Genomic DNA, 24490 nt, shown 5'->3' on the forward strand with positions numbered 1-24490 from the left:
GATATGTGCCCCCGATTCCTCTCACCATTACAATGTGCTCCTATTTAAAGCAACTATTAGCAACTAATTCTTTAATTTCACCCAAAGCTCGCTCGCATGTTTCATGATTAAATTGTGGTTAAAACCCCATCAGGATTGTTTTTTCCTCTTTAATTAGAAGATGTAATTTTTTTGCACTGCGACCTCACAAATCTTCTTCTTTTTGTTTTGCTCGCTCACTTCGCTTCACAAATAAATATTCAGCCCATCTGACCCAAATGCAAAAGTATGATGCTTAAACAGTATCTTGGACCATGTAAAGAGAGAAAATATTGAAATCATTCCTGATATAATGTAATCACAACGTAGGGGTATATACCAATGTCTTAAAATGGTGTGTTTTCGTTTAGATTCCCCCTTTGTAGGTGCCCCCTTTACAAAAGTGCCCTTTTTGCCCCCCCCCCCCCCCCCCCCCATTTTGAAAGACGCTCCATCGTACCTGCCTGGATCTCACGTCGTTCGCTATGCTCTACATAGACACTTGGATTTCAGTGTCCCCAAAACAATATAAAACGGATTGACGCCCCTGAACACATACATGGACATATACATGTTTGGCAAACTGATCTGCAAAACAAAGAATAACAGGAGGCATTATTGTATTCATTTGTATATTTAATTGAAAATAATAATAATAATATGTCTTGTTAATACCCAAGGTGGCCTTATCAGTATTTATTCTGTTCTCCCTGAGGGCCCTGCAATCATATTATTCCCCCGATCATCAGATTCAGGCTTACCCGCACACAATGTATGCACATTCTCCACTCCCTGGGGAGCATTCCAGCCAGGCGTCAGTTTTACAAGCGCACACTTGCTAATCTAAATAAATTAGCTTTCGCATCCTACCCATTTAACACCTTCAAGCAATTCATGCTGGATCACAATTGAACCTTTTTCATTTTCATTTACATTTAAAGAGAAAGGCTTAAGAGAACCCTACAGAATAATCTTGTAATGAACTGGCAATAATAATAACAATAATTATCCATTTGTATTGCGCACAACTCTGCCGACATTATAGGCACCCTTAGCGCAAAGATCAACAAATCAAACACAGTCATTACAAGAATATGGTCATAAATGAAAATTCAACAGAACTTGGGTGCAGAATGAGCGATTTGTAACGCTCATCGTAAACGCTCATCGTAATCGCAGTTCCACGGTGTACTGTTTATGCTCACTTCTCTGGCTTCTCCTCCAGGCAATTCTCCCTGGGTGGCCTTAATTGGCCTTGCAGCTGGATTCGCAACCTTAAATGCGCATGCTATGTAGACCATGGTCCATGCGTAGACCCACTAGAGGTCAGTGCGTTGACCCCATGTTTTTCGGTGATTCTACAAAAGTGAGAAAGGACGCAACCGTGTTTTAAACTAAACGCGTAACAGATGCCTGATTCTGGCCCAAAAAAATTAAGCATAAACACGCCCTAAGATATTACAAAGTGAAAAGGCGATAAAATTAATGGTCAACATACAGATAATTAATAACCAAAAGTAATACAAAATATTCTCACTCAGATAATAATCCTAACATGATCAGTACGCCCTACTAATCTTCACTTTTTGTTGAAAGGTTCTAATTGATGAGCTCAAGTTCAAGTCCAATGATAGGGCATTCCAGGCAAGTGGGGCAGCAATCCATGATCTTTTACACCGCGGAACTTTGTACTGGTCGGAGTACTGGTCAACATTTCCCGAGCGGAGACGTCTCTAAGGCTTCCTCCATTCTTTACCATCTCCAGCATGTAGCTAGGAGCCTGATTTGACTTGATTTTGAGTATCATGAATTTGACTTGATTTTGATTGTCATGGATAGTATTTTGTAGTCTAGCCTCTGTCTCACTGGGAGCCAGTGAATCTTATTCGTGTCCAGCCTTACCATAAAATGGTCTCAATCTATCGGCCGAGTAGTCAATAAACTCGTCTCCGGTAGGATCCCGGTACTTTCGCTCCGCCAGTGCCGCGACTGCCTAAAAGGATATGAAATTATAAAAGTACAATATAAACCTATCCATCTCATTTACTCCGTACAAAACAAAATTAGTTGAATGAAGAATAACTCAATTATGAATTCAAAATTTATAAATTTGAAAAGGCCAGATATTCACGACAACACTCCCCCCCCCCCCCCCCCAAAAAAAAGGTAAAAAACAGTGAATTCCGACTAAGGATTTTCCAAGCATTTTATCAATTCGTTGGAGATACGATCGTTTAAATTCAAATATCCTTACACATACCTTTAAATTTTCATACCTAGTCCTATTTTTCTTAAGACAGGTTTTTTTTTAATATCTGTGTCAATTTTGTCGACCATTATATGGCAATGTACACAATCTTTACTCTTTGCGTATTTCTATCGAGTTTTTTAAGGCGATGTTTTAAACCTTTAAAAAAAAAAGATTTTGCACGCTTATCTTGAATTAGACCGATATCAACTCTATTATTAAAAGGGCATACTACCTCTTGAGTCTGGTATCGGAAGTGCGGCTTGACGTCGGTGGCAGCGCGAAGGACCACGTGCGCGACATCCTCAGCCGTGATCGAAGGGCATTTGGACCACTCCAAGTCGTGGTCGCGGTACATGCTCAACTTGCGATCAATCTCGTGCACATCCGGGTTATCTGAAATGCTCTTTGACCCCAAACCACCGAGACCGCTAGAAACCATGGTTTCATTGATGGGTGTGCTGACGGCGCCCGGCTGAATTAAACTGACCCTATATAAAAAAAAATTAAAAAAATTAAAAGAGAGAGGATGGACTTTATTATAGATTAATAGGGGTGAGCGCAATCTTACTAAAACTAATTATATTGAAACCAAACATGGAAATCTTCGATTTACTTTCCGTACGAATAAATAAATGTTAATTCGTGAAACAGGAGGGAATGCTTAAGTGAAGTGAGCAGGATCAGATGTCATCGTTCTTTGAATTAAAAACGATTGCATTTAATAATTATACTCGTTTGAAAATAAAAGAGGCCGATATACGAACCATATATTGAAGAATCGTCCAATCACCGCCGTCTCCTCGCTTAACCCTTCAATGGCGAATTTGGATGAAGTGTAGATATTCATATACGGAGCTCCTGCAATACAAGTGTGTCGAACGACATGAATATTTATTTACTACTGACGAGAAACTTCTGCTGAAACTTAAATCGAATCCAAACGTCAAGACCAATCAAAAGCTTACATGAAAATAGTCGTAAGGCTGAATTGGGTTTTTACAATGATTAAAATGAAATGAAAAATCCAAGTGTGTAAATGCTCATGCTATCCGGGCAGTTTTGGGAGGGGATGGTTACAAGGGAGACCACCTAGTAAGACTTCCGCATCCGTCGACCTATAGAGATTTCAATTCACACCGGCCTTTGCCCCCTCCCCCCCCCCCCCCCCCCCCACCACCACCACTCAGTCTTATTTAGGGTACGCGTATACAATGTTCCTTCTTTCTGAAAGCACCCTTTATCTCCGAAGAAGTACTCCTTTACCGGAGATTTTGGGAACACGCATGCGGTCCCTCCGACCCCGGAGTGGGGGGGGGGTGGGTGGGGTGGGGCGGGACTTTGCCTCCTTCTTTGAGTCAATGTCCCCTTATTTTTAAACAACAATTTTGTAGACTAATTTCATTTAACTTTAATCTTGACGTGACTTACTGGGCGTATATCTTCTGTTACAAAGAGTCGCTGGAGTATTTAGTTATGAGCCTCCTTGGAAGTGATAAAAGACGTTTTAAACGTACACTTTCCTAGTTTTCATAATACAATATTATAGTGAATTAAGACGCACAGAATTTGTATTTCTTCGAAATAAGGGGTCATTTGAAACTTTGGACCAGTCATTTTCCTAAATACAGAGTAAAAACTCCTGGTATTAAAATCCAACCGTACTTCCAACATACCTTCAATTGCATTTCTACTGGACATATTGATGATTCTTCCCGATTCTTGTTTCTTCATGATCGGCAGGACCGCTCTCATCATCCGAAGATAGCCGAACAGGTTGATGTCATAGAGCCCAAGGATGTCGCTCATGCTCATCGTCTCCATAGTTTTCTTCGTATTGATTCCGGCGTTGTTCACTATATAGAATGGATATTAGTTTAGTTGGATGGGTGTATTGAGCAGTGGTCTTTGGTGAGGCGTCTTGAGGAGGGGATGGTTGTCACATCCACATTTCAAAACTCTGTCGAGAAATTTGGAATTTCTCTAGCCTTATCAGCAGATAGAAATCTGATGACCAATTTTTTCTTTTTTTTTAGTTTTTTTTTTAAAACCTTCGAGATCTCTGTAAGCACATTTGAGAGTTCAACAACCAGTTTTTAACATTGTCGGCAAGTATGTAAATCGGGGTCGACACCTAACCCCTAGGAGAACTACCCCCTAGAGCAACCACCCTCTAGGATGACTACCCTCGGGACAATTACCCTCTTGGGTGATTACCCCTAGCCATTACTATCCCCTTGGACAACCAACCTCCAGGACAACTACCCACCAGACAACTACCCCTAGGACAACCAACCTCCAGGACAACTACCCACCAGACAACTACCCCTAGGACAACCACACTTTAGGACAACTATCCACCAGACAACTACCCCTAGGACAACCACCCTCTAGGATTACTACCCCCAGGACAACTACCCTCAGACAATATGCAACTACCCCCTAAATACAGTAACCATGCAGTCTCTAGGCAACTACCCCGGACAACTATCCTAGGGGGTAGTTGTCTGGTGTAGTTGTCCTAGAGGGTGGTTATCAGGTGATGGTTGTCCAGGAGGTAGGTGTCGGGATACGTGGAAATTGGACGAGCCTCAGTTTTCTTTCCCGGTGTTTGGAAAATGACGCGTCAATCCTGCAATGGAGGATGACGGGGGACGACATCAGGGAGGTATGAACAATACTTTCAAGTCAGGGTAGGTATGGTACATTTTTGTGTCGATGAATTATAATGTGACGATACGAAATCCAGAGTTAAAATTCACTGCAGGAAAAAGAAAAAAAAAGCTCAAATTTGTGGATCCCTTTCTGGCAATCATAGATCGGTCCCTCCCCAAAATCCCATTTTCCAATCAATGTGTCGTCACCCCCATCCAAACGGGAATGGATCTCTTGTTTTGATAGGCAAATCCATCATAATAAATCAAGTTCTGTCTTTAAATTCGATTATAGACACTTGATATACAAATATGAAATAGAAAACCTGTCCTGAACATATTGTTTGTAAAACACGTTGGAATTTAAGTAGACTGTACTCGTATCTAATTTCATACACGGCCATAAGTTGTCACAGTGGCTGATATAATTTTAAAGTAAGCTGTAGAGGGCTCACTTACTAAGGACATCATAAATGTCAAGCAAACTAAAAATTCATTAGTATGTAATAGGTAGTTTTTGGTTTCCTACGTACGCCTGTTATTCACGTGGTGCCTTGTCATCTTACTTACGTTATTACCTGCGCTAATTAAGTTTGTGACGCTGACGGCACTCAGCCCATAAATCAATAATACAGAGGAATGTTTGCAATTTCATATAGCATTCACTTTGAGCACGATGCCACTTAAAAATGGCGCACCAAGAACAGGACAGCGCAAGCCGCTGATGCAGTCGTGCGTCAGGAAACTAATAACGCCTCGTGTGCAGATCCGACACCAAATATTTTGGACAAAATGTCCACTTTTTTTGGGGGGGGGGGAGGTCTAGCTCTTCGTTATCAAAAAATTCAAAACATCAATGGCTTCCAACCATACAACCCTTTAAAAAAAACTTTTGAGAAATGAACTCTTGGCCGATGTAAGTTGTATTTGGATAAGTCATTATAAGACAATCAATATGGCATGGATGGACAAGGCTACTGAATTAGCCTAAGGTTATTTTTTAGAAAGTATTTGCGACATTCACACCTAGGATATCGATGCGCCCTTGTTGCTCCATCACCATGGCAACGGCCGCCTCGACGTCTTCATCCTTGGTCACATCAAGTCGGACAGGAAAGAGGGTATCGTTGAGGGCGTTCCCGGTGGTTTCACAGAACGTCTGCTCCTCGTCAAGCGAGCCGAGAATGGATCCATAGACGATGAACCTCCTCTCACGGTCCTTGGCCAGGAGATTGGCCGTGGCTAGCCCGATGCCTGATGAGCAGCCGGTGACCACTACGACCTGAGGTTGCTGGGATGAACTGGGAGGCAAAAGAATGAAGTAGGAATCAAAGCCCGGTGGCCCAGCACCCCCTCCCCCCTCCCCCCCCCCCAAAAAAAAGCACTAGCTACAAGTACAAATCGTATTTTGGGGATGATAAGGAAAGGGAAGGGGTATGGCCTAAATTTTAACATTGTGCCCTTCTTATCAAAAACAAACAAAGAAACAACAAACACATGTAACTTGTATTTGAGTAAATTTGCAGTGGTAGGGCGCAGGCGAGGGCGAGGGGGGGGGGGGCACGGAAGACATGTACAATTGGTAAATCTCAATCTGACAGATCTGATAGATAGGCCTACATGAAATAAAATAAAATAAATAATGAACGATTTCATTTTGCTTCTTAAATAATTTTAGATATGTGCCCCCTCCCCCTTCAGAGAATACTAGATCAGCGGCTTATATAATATATAAAGGTAATGGTGATGATAATGATAACGAAAATGATAATTGGGAAAATAATAACATTCATGAAAATAATAAAAACGAAAATAATGTTAAAAATGAAAAACAATAATAACAATAATAAATAACATTATAAATAATATTGTAAATAATATTGTGAATAATGATAATAATAATAATAACAATAATAATGTGAAAATAAGCTCTCGAGCTTTCGTGGGTTATCCTGTTCAAGCTGACTTAATTTTGATCTGTTATTATTGTATATTGTTTTATGTTGGAAGCTTGTCGAATAAAAATCAATCAATCAATTTATTAGTATTACTATACTATTCTTGAAGCTTTTTATTGAGTCAGCCAAAATGTGTTATCCATGCAACCTCCCCCTCATCCCCCAACGATCATCAGCATGTACGATTGACAATGTTTCCCCTTAATGTGTGTTCAATTGAAGATTAACAATTTAAAGAAAGTTCAATGAAATATAACATAATTTATACATGTAGTAACAAAAAACAGGCCCCGACTCGACTCCAGATGTGGAATTCCCCGAAAACTACACTGCCCACCCCCCTCCCCCTACCATCATGCACCCGTTCCATACCTAACCAACGAACTCACATTTAGTAACCCTAAATTAGCCACTTATTGAGCCAATCTGTGAAATATTAAAAGAAGCTAATGTCAACTGATGTTGGTAGTTATACGAGTATGGACAACAACCCCCAAAAAAGGAGGGATAGGGGTTGGGGAGAATGTTACTGTAAGTTATATGTTGTGAGTATAGTATTCTGCAAATTGTACATATACTTTACATACACAAGCTAATTGACACTAATGAACTAATAACCCCCCCCCCCCTGCTCATTTTGACCTTAACCGCGTATTTTGGTGGTGAAGAATCCATTTTATATTTTGTTTATCTCCTAGAATAATTTTGTGCATTTTGACACCAAGATCATCGAGGCCTATGTAAAACATGCTGTGTTGAAATGCAATTTATAGTGTTTGAGTGCAGGTTCAATGACCTTTGACCCTCAGAAAGGAAACTTCCCCTCCTCCTCCTCCTCCTCTAGCTCTTCTTGGAATAAATAATAACCCCCATTCCCGCCACAATAAGTTGAAATTAGCCTCTTCTATTTGTCTGTGCTCATTATGGTAATTTTACTGTTATAAATATGACATATTAGTGAATAATAGTTTTTTTTAACTTTGATCTCATTTTCGGAGGTCAGGATTTTAGTCTAAGGGTCAGTATACTATGTCATCTTCTTTCGTAATCCCGTGCATTTTGACACCAATATCATCTCTATGTCATATTTTGTTGCTGAAATACAATTTTTAGTGATTGAGGCAGAGGTCATTGACCTTTGACCTCTAATAACAAAATTCTTCCCAACGCCTATCCCTCCTTCCTTTCGAGGGGATACTAATTATCTACCTTGGTTCTCCATATCATTGTATATACTGTAGGTCATTAATGTCTAGTACTTACCAATTTGCTGACATTGCAAGACCTTGCTTTCTATTGCACAGTATTCCAATATTTGTTGATCTATTAAGTGTAGATCTCCAAGTGCCAGTGGTTCTGGGGCTTCTTGCAAGCAAGGCAAAGACTGTCGAGCGAAGCATATTGATTTGGTAGGTGGAAGTATTACGATGATTGTTCTGGTCCCGCTATAGTTAAGAATGATAATAATATGGACTAAATGTCTCCCATTATATCGCAACTTCGTGTAGCATGGCACGTTGAAATGATGTACGGGACACAAATGCAGAAATCAGCGAGGTGTGCAATACAATAGACTATATAGGTCTACTCGGGTACAGCCTAATCGGAGTTTCTCAAGGCTATCTTCTTTTGTCCAGTATTCTGTTGTCATTGACACACCAAATAAAGGGTCTAACTGTAGATATCATTCCCCTACATAGAAAATGTTACTCCCCCTAAAGTGGTACTGGACAGGACGAATTGGTCCAGATTTCCGTGGCATCGCAAACTGTCAACAAACATCACAACTGAGGGTGCAGAGTTCAAAAATAAAAATAAAAAGGTGCTCATAAATATTATACAGTGGGTTGCAGACATCATCTAATTTCTAGATGAAGTAGAGCCACATCGACGCTCTAGCCCGCCTGTGTACAGCCAGGGATATGTGGTACAGCTGCGCTGAGTGGTCATTCTGCATATAGCTCCAAATTTTGGTATTGAAAGACTTGGCCGATGTTGACTCTTTGATGATGGTGGCTGGTACTGGTAGTTGATTCCATTGCCTAATGGTACGAGCAGTGGCGTACGCAGGATTTTTTCCAGGGGGGGGGGGGGGGGGGGGGGGGGGGGGGGGGAGGGGGGATCGAGGGGGTCATTTTTTTTTCTTTTTGGTCCCGAAATTTGAAAATTTTACCGATCGACATTCCTTTCCGTTGGGGGGGGGGGGGGGGGTAAGGTCATCTCTTTTAGGTCATCCATTAGGATTTTTTTTTTTTTTTTTTTTTTTTTTAATCGAAAGGGGGGGGGGGGTTCCCGAAAAACATACACATAAAAAAACTCAAGGGGGGCGGGGCTAACCCAAACTGTATGCTTCGCTCCTGGGAGAGTAATTGATGTACTGGTTTGGCCTTTGACTACGGGTGACTGGTCTGTTGGGGTTGTTGGCGACTGGGATAAACTTCTCTGGGGATGGTAATCGGGAGTTCATGAGAGTTGATCTTAAACAGCATGGTAAGACATGCAACTTTCCTCCTATCTTGAAGCGAAGGCCAATTTTTAAACAATGATCTATTAAAGTCTTACAATTTCAGTTCAAACAATTCACATGAACTAGGCCTACATGTGTATATGCGAGCCTGATTTGCGAGGCATTTATGAGGCAGTATATACGTAGAATCGGGCTGAAAATACCGGAATGGTTTTATTTGTAACGTCGGTGCTCCCTTCGGCAGTTGCTATTCTCTCTCTCTCTCTCTCTCTCTCTTTCTTTCTCTCTCTCTCTCTTTCTCTCTCCCTTTCTTTCTCTTTCTTTCTTCTTTTAAGAAAATGCTTAAAGGTAAAGACCAGTATTGGAAGCGCCCCAATTTCAAAAAATGAAATGGAAGCTCTTATTACCAATCATGTGAAAGAATATGTTTTGAATATTACATGACGATAAAAATTTTGACGGGAAACCACCTACTAATTGATATATTTGGTAAATTAGTATATTTATATACAGTTGAGAGATACAAATGCACATGTCGCGCACGTGTGTGTAGTCCCATATACATCTTTCTGTGTACAGTGCTTCTAACTTTATGAAGACTTGGCCAAATTTCTTATAATTTTGATGATTCCAGAACCTTGCAGTACATCTATGCTAGATGATCAACCTTTTCTGATCGATTTCACAACGTTTCTTTCACTATGCAATTGCATGACCATAACTGGTCTTTAGCTTTTAACGTGTTTATGAAGTTGAGCGAATTCTTTCTATCAAACGCAATACTAGATAACATGTGCAACTGATGTAACATTAAGGAAAGGATAATACTATAAACAATTACAACACAGAACAAGACAGGATTTTGTGTTTGGGTCATTTAATGTCCGTTTGATAATAGTACTACTCACACATAGATAACATCCTACCTAAAATAACACGTTTGATTCTCATCGTTCAAGTGTTGCATCCATACACACACAAAATATAAACAACAACAGCAAATGCAACAATTTTGTTTCTTAGCTATAGTATAGTTTTGCGAGCCATAACAAAAGGAGTACTATTACATTTCATATAAATTTCAGCTGTGTACTGAGTTTGTTTTATAGATATCTGTGTATTGTGTTTGATGGGGAATATGTGGAGGAGGCCCTAACTATAAATTGCTAAATGAAAGCAGAAGAAAAAGAAATACTGGGATGGAGACAGAAAGGGAGAGAGAGAGACAGACAGAGAAAGGGAGACAGAGACAGAAAGAATAGGGGCACTCTATTCAGCATTTGAGACATTATACTTCATATTTCACTATTCAAGAACAGTAAATTTGTTCAGCACCCCAAATGTACAAAAACTATCAATGTGACCACAGAAATGCAAAATACTAGAAACAAATAGGCCCGAATTCACAAAGGAGGTTTGTCGACCAACCTAGGTTTTTCCGTGCGTCATATGAAGAGTTTCCACGTGTTTTTACAAACCAGGTTTGTAAAAAAGGTTTGTAAAAAAAATGTGTAAAAACGGTTTGTCCTCCTTTGTGAATTCGGGCCACTTTGTTCAAATGAAGAAAAATGAATTGAGTGCATCATCTTCACGGTTCGAGTCCCCACAAGGGACGGATCGTTACACCCTTTTTCATCAGATTTCTCTTCTACAATATGACTGAAAATTTGAGAAGTAAATAAAAATGGTTATAAAACCTTTGTGCCAAGCATGAGAGTATACTGTGATGTTACTTAATGTATAAATTTATCATGAATTTATCATACATGTTATATCACAGGCACGGGTAAAATGTGCAAATGTGGGAAGGGACGAGTATCCTGAAATTTCACAAATCCTGAAACTAAAACTGATATACAATTATTTCTTCTTTGGTTTAAATAACGGTATTTCCTTAATAAATTATATATTATTTAAACTTGACAGTAAGGGTGATACATGCTTCTGTTGCTGTATATCCAAAATACATTGATGGAAGTATTGAGAGTCTGATTTCTAGCAAATTGAATGTTATGTAAAGGAGAAAATCTGTCTTAATCAAAAGAAAAATCAATTGCATCATTTGCAAGTTACTTCCGCAAATCGTGCACAAAGAGACATTTCTCAACGAGGTATTTACGATACAAATTACTCATTGTTATTATCATTATTCCACTCAATTTAGGAAACTTAGGTCTACTTAAAAAATAATAGGACATTCCATAGTTAATATATATGAGGTGTCCAGCTATTGAAGATAAATATATGACTCAGATATAGTACAAATGTGACAGACAATGTTGAAAATATCTGAGATGAAACATGTGGAGATCAATCTTTGACTGATTTATGATACATGTACATGTCTATGTGTGACTATTTACCAAACATTCATTTTCACAAATTCAAAAAACAAAATAACTTTCTGTTCTATTTACAGTGTGATGGCTAAATGAATTTATATGGTTTTAAAAAATACAACAGAATATTTAAGCCACAATCGGCCATAATTGCACATAAGTAGCAGGTTTCTGCATAAAATCAAGCTTGTAAATGCATCACTAAGAGCAATTCTCCTCATCGTCACAAAGACATTAAATTGTATAGTGATAAGAGCCCTTTGGCTCACAGTAGACAAAATGCAGGAATAAAAACACAAGTGCATTCAAACTAAAAATCATCTTTCAAACCACATCACTATCAAATTGTGCATCGCTGCAACAACAAAGTTGATCATGCAGCTTATTAAAAGATTGCGATACCTAAAGATTGCTAACTACTGAAAGATAAAAGCATTAAGACACAAAGTTATTCGTACAAGCAATAAATGTGATGTAGAATAAGAACTGTAAGCACACAATGACCAAGAAATATAATTAAATATCTATCTCAGCAATTCTATCACTAATGACACTTCTAAGTACAGTGATAGGTGCACACATTTTAATGTTCTTATTTCATTTTTTTATTCTTATTTTCTTTGTTATTTTCCAGTCAAATGTCATATTACTCTATGATGGGAATGACCTCTCTCTAAGAGGAGTTAAAAGAAATATACTATTTCTTTTTGCAAAAACCCCAAAAGGCAATGCACTAGTGCCTTTAGGTACCGTAAGGCATAAATCCTCAGTTATAAAGTTCATTTGAGAAAAATACCGCACATGAACAATTATCATGAAAACTAACAGGACCTTTCATTATCAAACAATAATTACCTACTGCATATATTCATTAAAGCTTAGCTATTTTTTATGCAACATGTAGAAAATTAATGTACAATTTGAGTAAATGCAATACCTGTATCTTAGTTCTTCACTTTGTAAATAATGTATACAAAAAGGTACATGAACTTGTACTGATATGAGGGGAAAAACAAAAAGTTCTTTGGCATCAAGAAATCTGTAATCTCTATATAAAATCATCTCACTGTAAGTTTGCAAGTCAAACAGCACTATAAACTCAATCTCAAAAAGATCTACAACTAATTATGAGTCTTTAAGAATGCAATCCTATATAAAATAAAAACCTTATGATTTGTCGAAGGCAGATAGCTACATGTAGCAGAACTACCAAATATTTTTGCAGCAACTAGTAATGAAGTGCTAATATTTCAAAGATAGAATTTCTCAGCCTTCTCAAAATCTTAAATTTTAGATAAAAATATCCATGCAGAGAAGAAAGCCTATACAGAGAATGTATATCAGACAGATGAAACTACAAAAAGAAAACTAAAGAACGACAAATTTTCAGACACATTTTAGTAGATACCTTAATTTTTATCTCAAGACCAACTACCTAAAACTAGTAAGAAAACTAGATGGAACTTCGACTGCGCGCAGTCAAAAATGATGCCTCCGTCATAGAGCAATTTTACAAACCAAAACAGAAGAAATTTTTCAAATTCAAGTTCAATTGTAATCCATTAACAGGTTCTCAGAATATCATGATTACAAGCAATTTCTCATATACATATATGACCCTTTGATCTTTGACCACATGACTCTAAAATCTACTCAGTTCATTGGCTCTGCAAGATGTCCTGAGTTGAATAGTAATCCATCTGTCAGTTCTAATGAGAATTCGTTCACAAGCTATTTTTGCATACATAATGAGCCCATGACCTTTGACCTTTGACCTCATGACCCAAGAATCTACTCAGTTCATTGGCTCTGCAAGATACATACATGATCTAAGTTTGGCAGGAATCCATCAATCTGTTCCAATGATAATGTGATCAAAAGCTATTTTTGCATACATAATGAGCCGCATGACCTTTGGCCTTGACCTCATGACTCCAAAATCTAATCAATTTATCGGCTCTGCAAGTAACATACATGACCACAGTTTGGCAGGAATCCATCAATCAGTTCTTCAGATAACGCGATCACGAGCTGTTTTTGCATACATAATGAGCCCTGTGACCTTTGACCTTTGACCTCGTGACCCCAAAATCTAATCAGTTCATCAACTCTGCAAGATACATACATGACCAAAGTTTGGAAGGAATCCATCAATAGGTTCCTCAGATAACGCGATCACAAGAAGGGGACGTACGGACGTACGGACGGACGGACAAAAAACATAATGCCTCCGGATACTTTGTAACGGAGGCATAAAAATAATACTTAGCAATTCCTTATTAAAAGCTTGCCCTTGCATATTGACATACATACGATATATGACGATGCAAACAGAAGCTTAAAATTGCAATGGCCATACATATTTTGGAGCCTACAAAGCAAGCACCAAATCGAATAATAAGATCAGCAAAAGTAAGTGAAAAGGTTTTTTTGGTTGAAGGGGGAAGATGTATGAAGGCTACAGATATCCAAGGAATCAGTGATGGGCTACGTATCATAGTCCTATCCCTTAATTCATAACTAAGTAGACTTGAATACCCTCAATTAATTATCTGGCCTTCTAATAATTGCATATGTAAACTCTGAGTATCATAATATATACATGTGCAAATCTATTCCTTGATACTGCTAAAAGTTAATACAAACTCATTAACTTTTCCATAATACAATAATTGCCTTTGCATATTGTGATGTAAAAGCCCTTTCAGCAATTCAAAATCTTTGCAGACGTATCTATTGATACATGACATCCAAGTGAGATAAATTTCAGATAAATATATCTACCATAAACACAATGAACATGGCTACATATAATGCCACCCGTATATATATAGTTTTGCACCAAATCTTTGGATTCAATATCGCAAAAATGTCATAAACATCATTACTCTTTTTGAATATATTAACCTGGAATGGAAAAAAAAGATTGCTATTTGCAAATAAGCATTTCGTGTGAAATCGTTCATGTCGATTCAAACCTGAAATAAAACTCAATTCATCGTTGTTTTAAATTGTGCATGCCTTTCAGTAAATCAGCTGAAAATCTGTAATCGGGACAATACGAACCAACATTGGTTTATCGGATTGTCTGTTAAGGCCAGAAGGACATTAACTCTGTGTATAAATGATATGAGTCAATATCGCTCTGGCACAACATTCTAAATTATTCATAAGTTTTACCTGCAAACTGACTTCATTCGTTTTGTTCGTTTAACATATATTGGAATGAAAAAAAGAAATTACAATGATTCGGTGAAAGTAAAAGCGATTGCACAAACTGTGGGTATATAAACACCTTTGTGCCAAGCATAACACAATTACACAATGTGCATCAAACATGACTGCAAAGTTTGGCACAAGTAACATGACAAATATATCTCTTGTTGCTTCTACTTAATTAAACAAAATTAAAAATACTATAAAAGTTATTGACACTGGCAACCACAAGTATCTTTTGGTGGGGTGAAACACATACTGCACTTTGAATACTGATAATGCAGAATTAACAATTATGTATTGACATCTCTAACTTTTACGTTTACGGAGCACAAAACTACATTGCCAAATGTGTGTGTCTAGTTTTTCAATACCAGTGACAGCTCGATTACTATCTATTGTTTTGTTTACTGCCTTTCTTTAAAGGTAGTCAAAACAACGTAGGTCTACTGTAATATAAAAATGAACAACACTACTTGGCAAGACATTAATCTACATTTGCCACACTTGACCCAGGTGAGGTAAATGGGTACCGGGTAGGGTTATTCCTTGAAATGCACTGTGCGCTGATAACGGCTGCCAGAGCTAAATCTAGGGTAATAATTTCCAAAGCTCTTTGGAAGCGCATAGGGACGTCATGTATTGTGACATGCGCTATACAAGAATTGAATATTATTATTATTACACAAGATACATGCATATTTAACGCACAAGCATTACCAGCCAAACAACTGCAGGTAGATTTGCAAAACTGAACTTGCATGGGACACTGCCCCCCCCCCTCCCCCCAAAAGGGTCCTACATGGAATTAATCATCATTTACTGGCATCATACCAAAATTATAATAATTTTTATCTTTTATTTCAACACCTATGACATATTCTGTTGAAAAAGAAAATTAAAAATCAAATGCACTTCAAAGGTTTTTACTCAACCATCCTACACACTATTACATTAACTTAGCTGCATGTACTTGTATACCATACATCCTGAAAAACAGAACACTTACTAGGACCTTGGTACAGTCTGGATAAATCAATACAGTTCATTTCAACATGAACGATACGACAAATGAAACCATTTCAGCCTTCCGAACAGAAAAAGCCACCAACTCGGCCAATTTACTGCAATCGTACTCCGCAGTAATCATTAAAACTAAAGGAAGCTTGTCTGTTTCCTATAATCTATTTTACTTGGAATGGTCGTACAATATGAAACGTGAGACCTGCTCACTAACATCAACTTACGCACTGCTCTGTACTCTCGTGACTTCTAAGGTACACGTGTATGTGACCATATAACCATACACAATGCAATCACCATGACACTTCAGACTTCACATCAATCATGGAATCAGGAAAGCTGCTTTTAAATAGACAAAAATAGGGGATATGCAACAAGCATTGTGCAAAAGGGGTTCATAATATTTCAGTTGGGAGGGGAACAAGAGGGATGCCCCCTCCCCCAAGTTACTTAAGGAACAGTAATGTATATATACACAAGGCTATTCAGGTGACAATTTGGTGGCTGACATGCATCAAAGCCTGTCCCTCGAATAACCTTCAGCTTTCCATACCCGCTGGTGAGTTTAAACAGCTGAATGGACTCTTCCACTTGTTCCCTGTGTGCACCCGTAGACTCAACCATTCCTTTCGATGGGGGATGTTGTAGGTCTCGTCGTCGATGCCGTCCACGGAGTCGGTGACGTAGCCCCGGTCCGAGCCCGCCATGGCGTCGCTGCTGTCCCCACCCAGGGGAAGGGTGTTGGGGTGGGGAGGGGGTACCAGGTTCTGTACGGTGAGGGGGGAGTCGGACATGCTGCCAAAGCTACCCCGCCGGGATCCCGTGCTCTGAGCTGTGCTGGTGCTGTACTCCGAGTCTGTATTGATGAGAAGATTGAGGTGGGGTGGATGTTAAGAAAATCAAGTTCTACCTTCCTTGTGAATCATAATAATATTGGGCTCTCATATATCACTCATGTTTACCAAGCAAGCTCAGCCTTGTCTGCGGTATCAACTAAACCTTGTTCAGATATAAAGCGATTAACCAAGCCGCTTTTTTTTTATGACGACGAATGTTTCATAAACTTCACATATCTGTATCTGACAATAAAGAACTCATTAATACAAATACGTGTAGGACCTTTGTTGCTCACAGATGCCATTCATTTCCATGTATAACAAAATGCTACGGTTGACCTCTTTAAATCTGAAAGAGCCTTTAGTTGTATGAGACATGCTCTGGTGAGAATTATTTGGTGGTCAATGTCCAGCACTAACTGAATTCCCAACCCTGGATCAAATACTATACCTAAACCTGAGAACTGCTTTAACAATGATAAAAACATGAGTTTAGTCAATATAAATGTGTAACAACCCATGCTCTCTAACGACATAAGTGGGTCTTCAAAAGTTTCTAGAACTTGTCCAAAATTGATGGATACTCCAGGACCTAGTTCAGAATCTGGCCTATTTAATTTTTATCTCCACCACACCAAAGCTGCCTCCCCCTATTACTTGCTACCAGCCGATGATGGCGTGATCATTAAATTAGGACGCACGGCTGGGCTGGTGAGCAGAATTATGAGTTCGTTGATAACGCCATCTTCGGCGGCTTGAACCAAGTGTGTAGGGAATATAAAAACCGGCCAGATTCTGGACTATCCAGGACCTTGTACACTTACTGATTTCTTCTTTCGATGAAGCACTGGCCATCGCTGTGCGTCTAAGAGGCTGCTGCTTTAGAAGGAGTATGGCGCCCTCAAAGTTACGTATCGCATCGAGAGACAGGACGCTCTGTTTGCTCTCTGGATCTAGCTTACTGGCCTCTGAAGACAACCACTGACGGACGTAGCTGAAGTCTTGTTCTAGCTGATGAGCCCCATGCACACTGTCGAGTAATAAATTGATGGAAAAATTTATTGCATGGAATTGACCATTTCAAAAAGATTTCTTAACATTTATAATACTATGATTCTACACACGAACATTGATCTCTTATTTGCTCCTATTCCGGAATTCAAACTTATTTATGGCTTTATACAACGGTTCATTTATAGATGCTGCCTACGTCATTGATTAGAGAGACCATAAATTCATACAACCAAGCTCAATGCAGTTGTGCTATTATACATAGTTAGCCAAGGACTAGCTCAGCAAGATTTTGGTACCATATGATATAGCCTTTGCCCTACATTGTAAATTTCACATTCTTTCTTTTTTTAGAAAGTTAACCCATGTAACCTACATTCACATTTCCTGACTTGTATATTTTGGTCTTGCTATTTCCGGACTTGTGTTTGTTTCGATCTTGGTATTTCCTGTGTGTAATCTACAATGTGCCAATCACAGGAAATGGTAGTCACGACCCCTGTGAACTCTTCTTTGAACAGCATATAAGTTTGTAAAACAGCTACAGGGGCACCTAATCTGTCCAGTTGCATGATTCTAAAATTTCAGTTTGGACATCATGTGCTGAGAGTCAGATCAAAGTACAAAGAGAAAACATCCTTTTTGCAGATGATACACTTCTTGCCCCATTTCAGAACCTTCTACATGTATGTATTTCTCAATAGGCTATTCAGTAGCAGAGGATAGATATCACAGTGATCTATTGCCCCCTTCCATCCAATTTCCCCCTCACCCTCGCCCTCTTTCTCGCAGTACTGCTACTTCCTATACCTGAACTTTGTTTTTTCTTTCAAGATGAATGTCACCCAGCTCCCTAGCATTGCCTGAACAGCGATGAACATCACAGTGATCTAATGCCCCCTCCATCCAATCTCCCTCCTTCTCCCCCATCTTGACCAACCCCCCCCCCCCCCCCCCCCCCCTCCCCTCTCCCCTTCACCCTCGACCTCTTTCTCTCAGACTTGCTCATTCATCTATACCTGAACTTTGGTTTCTCTTTCAAGATGAATGTCATCCAGCTCTCCAGCATGGTCTGAACAGCGATGGACATGATGGTGATCTGAGCTGTCGTCTTTAGCTTGGTCACACCCTCAGCGATCGGCACTAGGAGATTGTCTACGATGCTGGCAGCGTAGGTATTATGGATGCTCGGTAATTCTATTATGGGATGTAAAAGAGTAATGTCAGTCAAACCTGGCAATAGCGAACGCCCAAGGGAAACACAGAAAGTGGTCTTTGTAGACAGGTGGTCTTTGTAGACAGGTTCCTTAAGTGCTTGTTTCAATGAGAAACCATTTTCAAGGGAAACAAGAAATGTGGTCTTTGCAGGTTTGACTGTATCAGTGACGGATACAAATTCAAAGAAACGGATATCTTTTGGATATGATACTATCATCAATTGAATCTAATGCTGTGGCCGCTTAGTTTGCCGGTACAAACCCCTTTCATTCACTGTGCGTCATAGTGTCTGCATTGTATGCCATGCCAATTCTATAGATTTTTTTTTATAGAATTCTATAGAAGTATTTTTGTAAAGAATTCTATAGATTTTTTAAATAGAATTCTATAGAAGTATTTTTTTAAAGAATTCTATAGACCATTTTTCACCAGTTGAAAACCAGTTCATTATTCAGTAGCGACCAGCAATCAATTGATAATTAATCAATATTGCATGGCATACATATAATGTCTCATTTTCTCACCACCTTCTTATCCAAAAGTGTTTCTATCTCTACAATATTCTTACCATCGGTAGTCTTCTTCCGCCAGACCTTTCCCATCGGCATAGCCTTAGGCCAAAACTCGTCACTGATCTTCAAGCAATCTCTACAGAACTGCCTGCTACAGTGACTAGACAAACCCTGCAAGGAAGAACATTGTAATCCAACTTTAATATCCAACTGAATGTTTCAGAATTTTTTGTTAAAGGTATAGACAAGTTTTCACAATGCAATTAAATGACCAGAACTGGTCTATACCTTAAAGTCTAATTTATATTCAGCATGTATTTGTATGTTGAGGTGTTGAATGAAAAACTACAGAATAAAAAATGGAGGAGGGAAAACCCCAACCATGCATTTAATGTACAGGCCTCTGAAGGTTAATCTATACAATTACATGGTTGTCTGCAGAGAGCAAGATTATTATAATGATAAGAGTTTTAAAGCGCCATTCTAAATGCTCAGACAATTTATAAAGAGATAACAGAGAATGTTTAGTGCTAGTTAAGGACAAATATTTTGAGCTTTCTCATTCATCATCTTCCCATATGTGTGAAAGAATATCATATTATTATACAGTGTTACATAAGAAGGGTTGCTCATGAAAAATGCCCTATACTTAAAACATGACAGGGCAAAATTCAAACTTTGAAGCCCAGCATTGGACACATATTCCCATTTGTGTACATCCGGTTCTGTATGCAGTTCTTTTCACTGTATGGGATTTCCAACAAGACTGACTGGCACCTTATTGTTATTAATAATATTATTATGATTTCAAAACCTCACAAAATAAAAATTAATACAAGTTACTTCCATTACAGTTGAGTTTCCTATCAACCATTCATCAAATTGATAAAATATTAATTTCAAATAGTGTTGATACCAAATGCAAAGTTATGACCTTTTATGTCATTTACAAACACATGTAAAATAAAATATTTCATAAAGTTGATAAAAGGTTGATAGGAAAATCAAATGCTGGAGAGACTGTCATATAAGTTAAAATATCATATCCTTCATTTGTATTTTCTTATTAAAATGTCTATAATTTTTTTTCTTCAAAATTTAAATTCTCTGTAAAAGTAATTCCATAACACTCGGAATCGCCCTAATACAACTTGATCTGTAAATTGATGCCTTACTTGCAGTCTGCTAAGTTCAGTATTGAGTCTATGATGCAGAGACTCCATGTGTGAGTTGAAGTTAGCGACCGCAATCTGAGGTTGCTGACGCCGGGGGCTTACAGGCCCCTGTGTTGTGGAGAGCACAGAACGTAACGCTGGAAGGAGTTTCAGCGTGGCCATGGCATGGTCGTTCACGACCTGAGAGGAAAAAATATCATGACAGTCGTCATTTTAGCTGCTCGAAACCAGGTCCAAGCTGAATATACCAGTTGGATGTCAGATGCTCCTGTGACAATTGCTTTATGTCTATTTTCAATACTAACTAAATTCTCCATTCCAAACCTAGATGCTTCACCCTAATCCTGACCTAAAAACTGATTGCAACCCTAACCCAAACCTTGACAAAAAAATAAAGACTGAAGAAAATGTAGCTAAAGCAAATATCTGGTACCAAATTGATGCCCACTTCTTTAACATTATATAACAAATATTCCATAGTGTAGCATGCAATAGCAACAGATCATGAATACAAGGCAAATTATGCCGATAAATACACTGCTATCCTTTAAATTGTATCCCTAAAATAATAGATAAAATAAATATATAAAAATAACAATAATAATAATAATTATAATAATAAAATAATAATAACAAGTGGAAAAAGGAAACCCCCTACATGACAGTACATTTAAAACTCACCCTTAGATCCCCATATGATATGAGCAAGAATGGGCCCACCGTCCAGTTAGCAAGGAAGTCCTGGCTCTTGAACTGGCACCACTGGGCAGCGGTTCCTAGACTGACCGCTAGTCTGGTCAGAGCCTGGACCACCCCAGCCTGGCAGTAGGAGACCTGGGCTTGCGCTCCATGGATCAGGAAGTTCAGACCATTCTTGCCTGGAAAGATGAAGATTGCAAAGAGAAAAGACAAAGGAGAATTAGTATTTCACACATCCAAAAGGAATGCATAGTTCTGTGTTTTTATATTTGTTAATGAGAAAATTCTTCAAAGCAGAAAATGTACATGGTACATACAACATGTATATCCCCCAAAAAGCTCACAGCTAAATTGTGTTGAGATATTTTGGTCAAACAATTCTATTTCCATTTTTGTTGGTGAGTTCACATGAAAAAACGATGCACACATCCAAAGAAAACATTATTTGCACTTTGTTGGAAATTTCACCCCAAATTCAACAAACTGGAAAACATGCTCACATCCAAAAAGAACATAATTGCCACTTTGCTGGAAATTTCACATAAAATTCAACAAACTGAAAAAGATGTTCACATCCAAAGAGAACATTATTTCCACTTTGTTGGACAAAATTCAACAAACTGGCAAACATGCTCACATCCAAAAAGAACGCAATGTCGTATTCATGAAATTCAACACAGTGGAAAATGTGCATATCTAAAAATAACACGAGCTTGTGTTGTGGAATTTTATACAGAATTCTGCAAAGTGAAAGACGTAAAAACCAACATGTCCAAAAAGAAAAATGTATGCACATATACATGAAAAAGAACATCATTTCATTTTGTTGTTGTTGTATGTCCTAAAATATCACAGTTGTACATTCATGTAAAATCAACATGTGGAAAACCTGCAGAAATACAAACTGAACACAGACTTGTCTTTATGCACTTTAATTCAAAATTCAACAAAGTAGAAAACAAACATTCATCCACCGATAATGCACATTTATCTCATGGAACTTTCATATGAAACTCAACAAAGCAGAAAAGAGGCATTCATCCACAGATAAGGCATATTTGTCTTTAGTACTTTCATCTAAAATTCTAACCAGCGAGAGATATGCATCAGCTGAGAAAGCAAATCATCTGCGCACATCCAGAAGGGCTTCAACTCTAGATGGGAAATGATATATGACTTAAAGCCCCTCTGACTATTAAGATATGAAATATCTCTGCATAATTCATCTTTTCTGTAGTTTAATGCATTCCCCCTTCATATTGAGCCCAGACTAGACTTTCCACAAAATTCATTTTTAGATTTAAAACATGTATCCTATTGACAACATGCAGGCATCCTTGTACACACATACTATTCAGCTATTCACACCCATGTCAAGAGTTTCTATCTAAATGCATTAACATCGTTCATATTACAAGCAACCTTTAACTAAAGCGTCTCCTTTAACGATCTGACATTCAAGAGAGATTCTCTCGGGTTACGATGACAACCGAGAATTACATTATTAAGAACTGTGCCGTCCTCATTGTTGAGCCACGACGATCGGTGGAGCAGCAGCATTCCAGCAAAATTTGCATGGATGCGGAAAAGCCGGATCAAAGAAAATATTTGATATAGCGGAGAAAATGTAACTTTAATCTAAATCAACAGCATCTATAATATGATAATAATGAAAATTAGAAAGAGGTGCAGGCATCTCTAGCTACCCCTAGAGATCGTGGTGTAGGCCCTGGGAACCAGTGATGGAAGAAAGGGGCGATGCTACTGATCTCCACGGATAAAAGAACCCCGGGAATACGAAGATGACGTGGGAAAGTGGAAAGGGAATCCAATCAGAAATATGCATCAAGGGATAAATCATATGAATAATCATAATCAAGATTCATTATAGGTGTGCTGTATATATACTTGCCTAAGGAACTCATCTTCTTCCTCCTTAGTACTCTCTTTTGCCCTTCCTCTATTTATGTATATCTCTCTCGATCTCTCTCCCTGATTTTGTATACACCATGCATGTTGCATGCATGTTGCCATGTTGTTAGCTGCTTTCTCACAATTGTGTATGTCTCTTTTTTATCTTTATCTATCTTTCTCACTGTATCTCTCTTTCTCTTTCTCTGTCTTATCCACCCCTCCCCCCCCCCCCTCTCTCTCTCTCTCTCTTTCTCTGTCTCTCTCTCACTGATTTTGTACATATATACATAATGCACATTGCTTGATGCTTTCCTGTGATTGTGTATTTCATTGCCTCTTTCTCTATATCTCTCTGTATCTCATTCTCCCTGTATACCCCCCCCCCCCTTTCTCTCTATCTCTTCCCCCCCCCCCTCTCCTCTCTCTCTCTCTCTCTCTCTCTTACAGTGCCTTGAAAGTGAAAAACATTTCCCTTGCCTCAAATTCAATTCCTTGCTTCACACTCAAATGTACACTACCTAGTAAAATCTCTCCTTTTTCGTTCACTGCACGTACCGGTACAAAAGATTGCAGAGTACAAAATACAGGGTTGGCATATTCAGCTCACAACTCATACAAATGGATAAACTTCAGTCAAAATTGCAGTGTTTTACCGTATTCATATCACCTGAGACATTTCATGCAGTATAGCAGAACAAATTACATTCCTCATGTCATTCATCAAAATGATACAATAAATGTAAAAAAATTGATGATTGATTGAATAGGTAGGGCTGTAAGTGAACCATGATTAAATTATTTACAATTTTCACAATTATTTGAGTCTTAAAGTGATTGCTTCTTTCGATGCAAGACTGAAATGACTATATCTCACAGTATACTTCATTACCGTATTTGCCGGCGTAAAGGCCGCAGTATTTTTGGAAGAGAAAATATCAAAAAGTCGGGGTGCGGCCTATGCGACGAAAGAGTAAAAAAAAAAAATTAAAAGCCCAAGGTACATTAACATCCATCAACGTGACAGGGACACTTCTCCATTATAATTTTTCAAGAAAAACATTAAGAGACTGAGTTCTGGTAAAGATGAAAATATAAATTTGTGCGCTGTCTCATACTTGTTAAGTCATTTTGGAAGAACATCCTGGTTGAAATGTCATTTGAATTCCTCATATTGCTCATATGAGACATAGCTGTAAAGTTAG

At 38.4% G+C, this 24490-nt stretch overlaps 2 protein-coding genes across 2 annotated transcripts in view; both read right to left on the bottom strand.

Annotated features, from left to right (window-relative positions):
• Positions 1-1867: 1867 nt before the first annotated feature.
• Positions 1868-8831, bottom strand: LOC115918854 (retinol dehydrogenase 8-like). Its single transcript, XM_030992615.1, has 6 exons — positions 8142-8831; positions 5947-6221; positions 3943-4122; positions 3034-3127; positions 2502-2757; positions 1868-2011 (listed from the first exon to the last, which is right to left on the bottom strand). The coding sequence occupies exons 1-6, from the start codon at positions 8276-8278 to the stop codon at positions 1901-1903; spliced, it is 1053 nt and encodes a 350-aa protein (XP_030848475.1). The 5' UTR covers positions 8279-8831; the 3' UTR covers positions 1868-1900.
• A 6969-nt stretch (positions 8832-15800) lies between these two features.
• Positions 15801-24490, bottom strand: part of LOC763606 — a 63913-nt gene continuing 55223 nt past the window's right edge. The window contains exons 5-10 of the mRNA XM_001199633.4: positions 21357-21553; positions 20676-20855; positions 19557-19671; positions 18790-18967; positions 17584-17789; positions 15801-16779 (exon numbers count right to left, since the gene is read on the bottom strand). Of these exons, the coding sequence (XP_001199633.2) occupies positions 16463-16779; positions 17584-17789; positions 18790-18967; positions 19557-19671; positions 20676-20855; positions 21357-21553 (1193 nt within the window). The 3' untranslated portion in view covers positions 15801-16462. The remainder of the gene's footprint in view (positions 16780-17583; positions 17790-18789; positions 18968-19556; positions 19672-20675; positions 20856-21356; positions 21554-24490) is intronic.

Source organism: Strongylocentrotus purpuratus, unplaced genomic scaffold, assembly GCF_000002235.5.
Source record: "Strongylocentrotus purpuratus isolate Spur 01 unplaced genomic scaffold, Spur_5.0 spur5_contig_847, whole genome shotgun sequence".
In the NCBI taxonomy this organism is placed as follows: domain Eukaryota; kingdom Metazoa; phylum Echinodermata; class Echinoidea; order Camarodonta; family Strongylocentrotidae; genus Strongylocentrotus; species Strongylocentrotus purpuratus.

Bases quoted from the DNA above. Each gene is read 5' to 3' on its own strand.
- LOC115918854 (XM_030992615.1), bottom strand. From the start codon at position 8,278: ATGCTTCGCTCGACAGTCTTTGCCTTGCTTGCAAGAAGCCCCAGAACC. The intron at 6,222-8,141 runs GTAAGTACTAGA...TTTGCCTCCCAG, and splicing joins CTTGCAATGTCAGCAAATTG to TTCATCCCAGCAACCTCAGG. The intron at 2,012-2,501 runs GTAGTATGCCCT...ATATCCTTTTAG, and splicing joins TCCGATACCAGACTCAAGAG to GCAGTCGCGGCACTGGCGGA.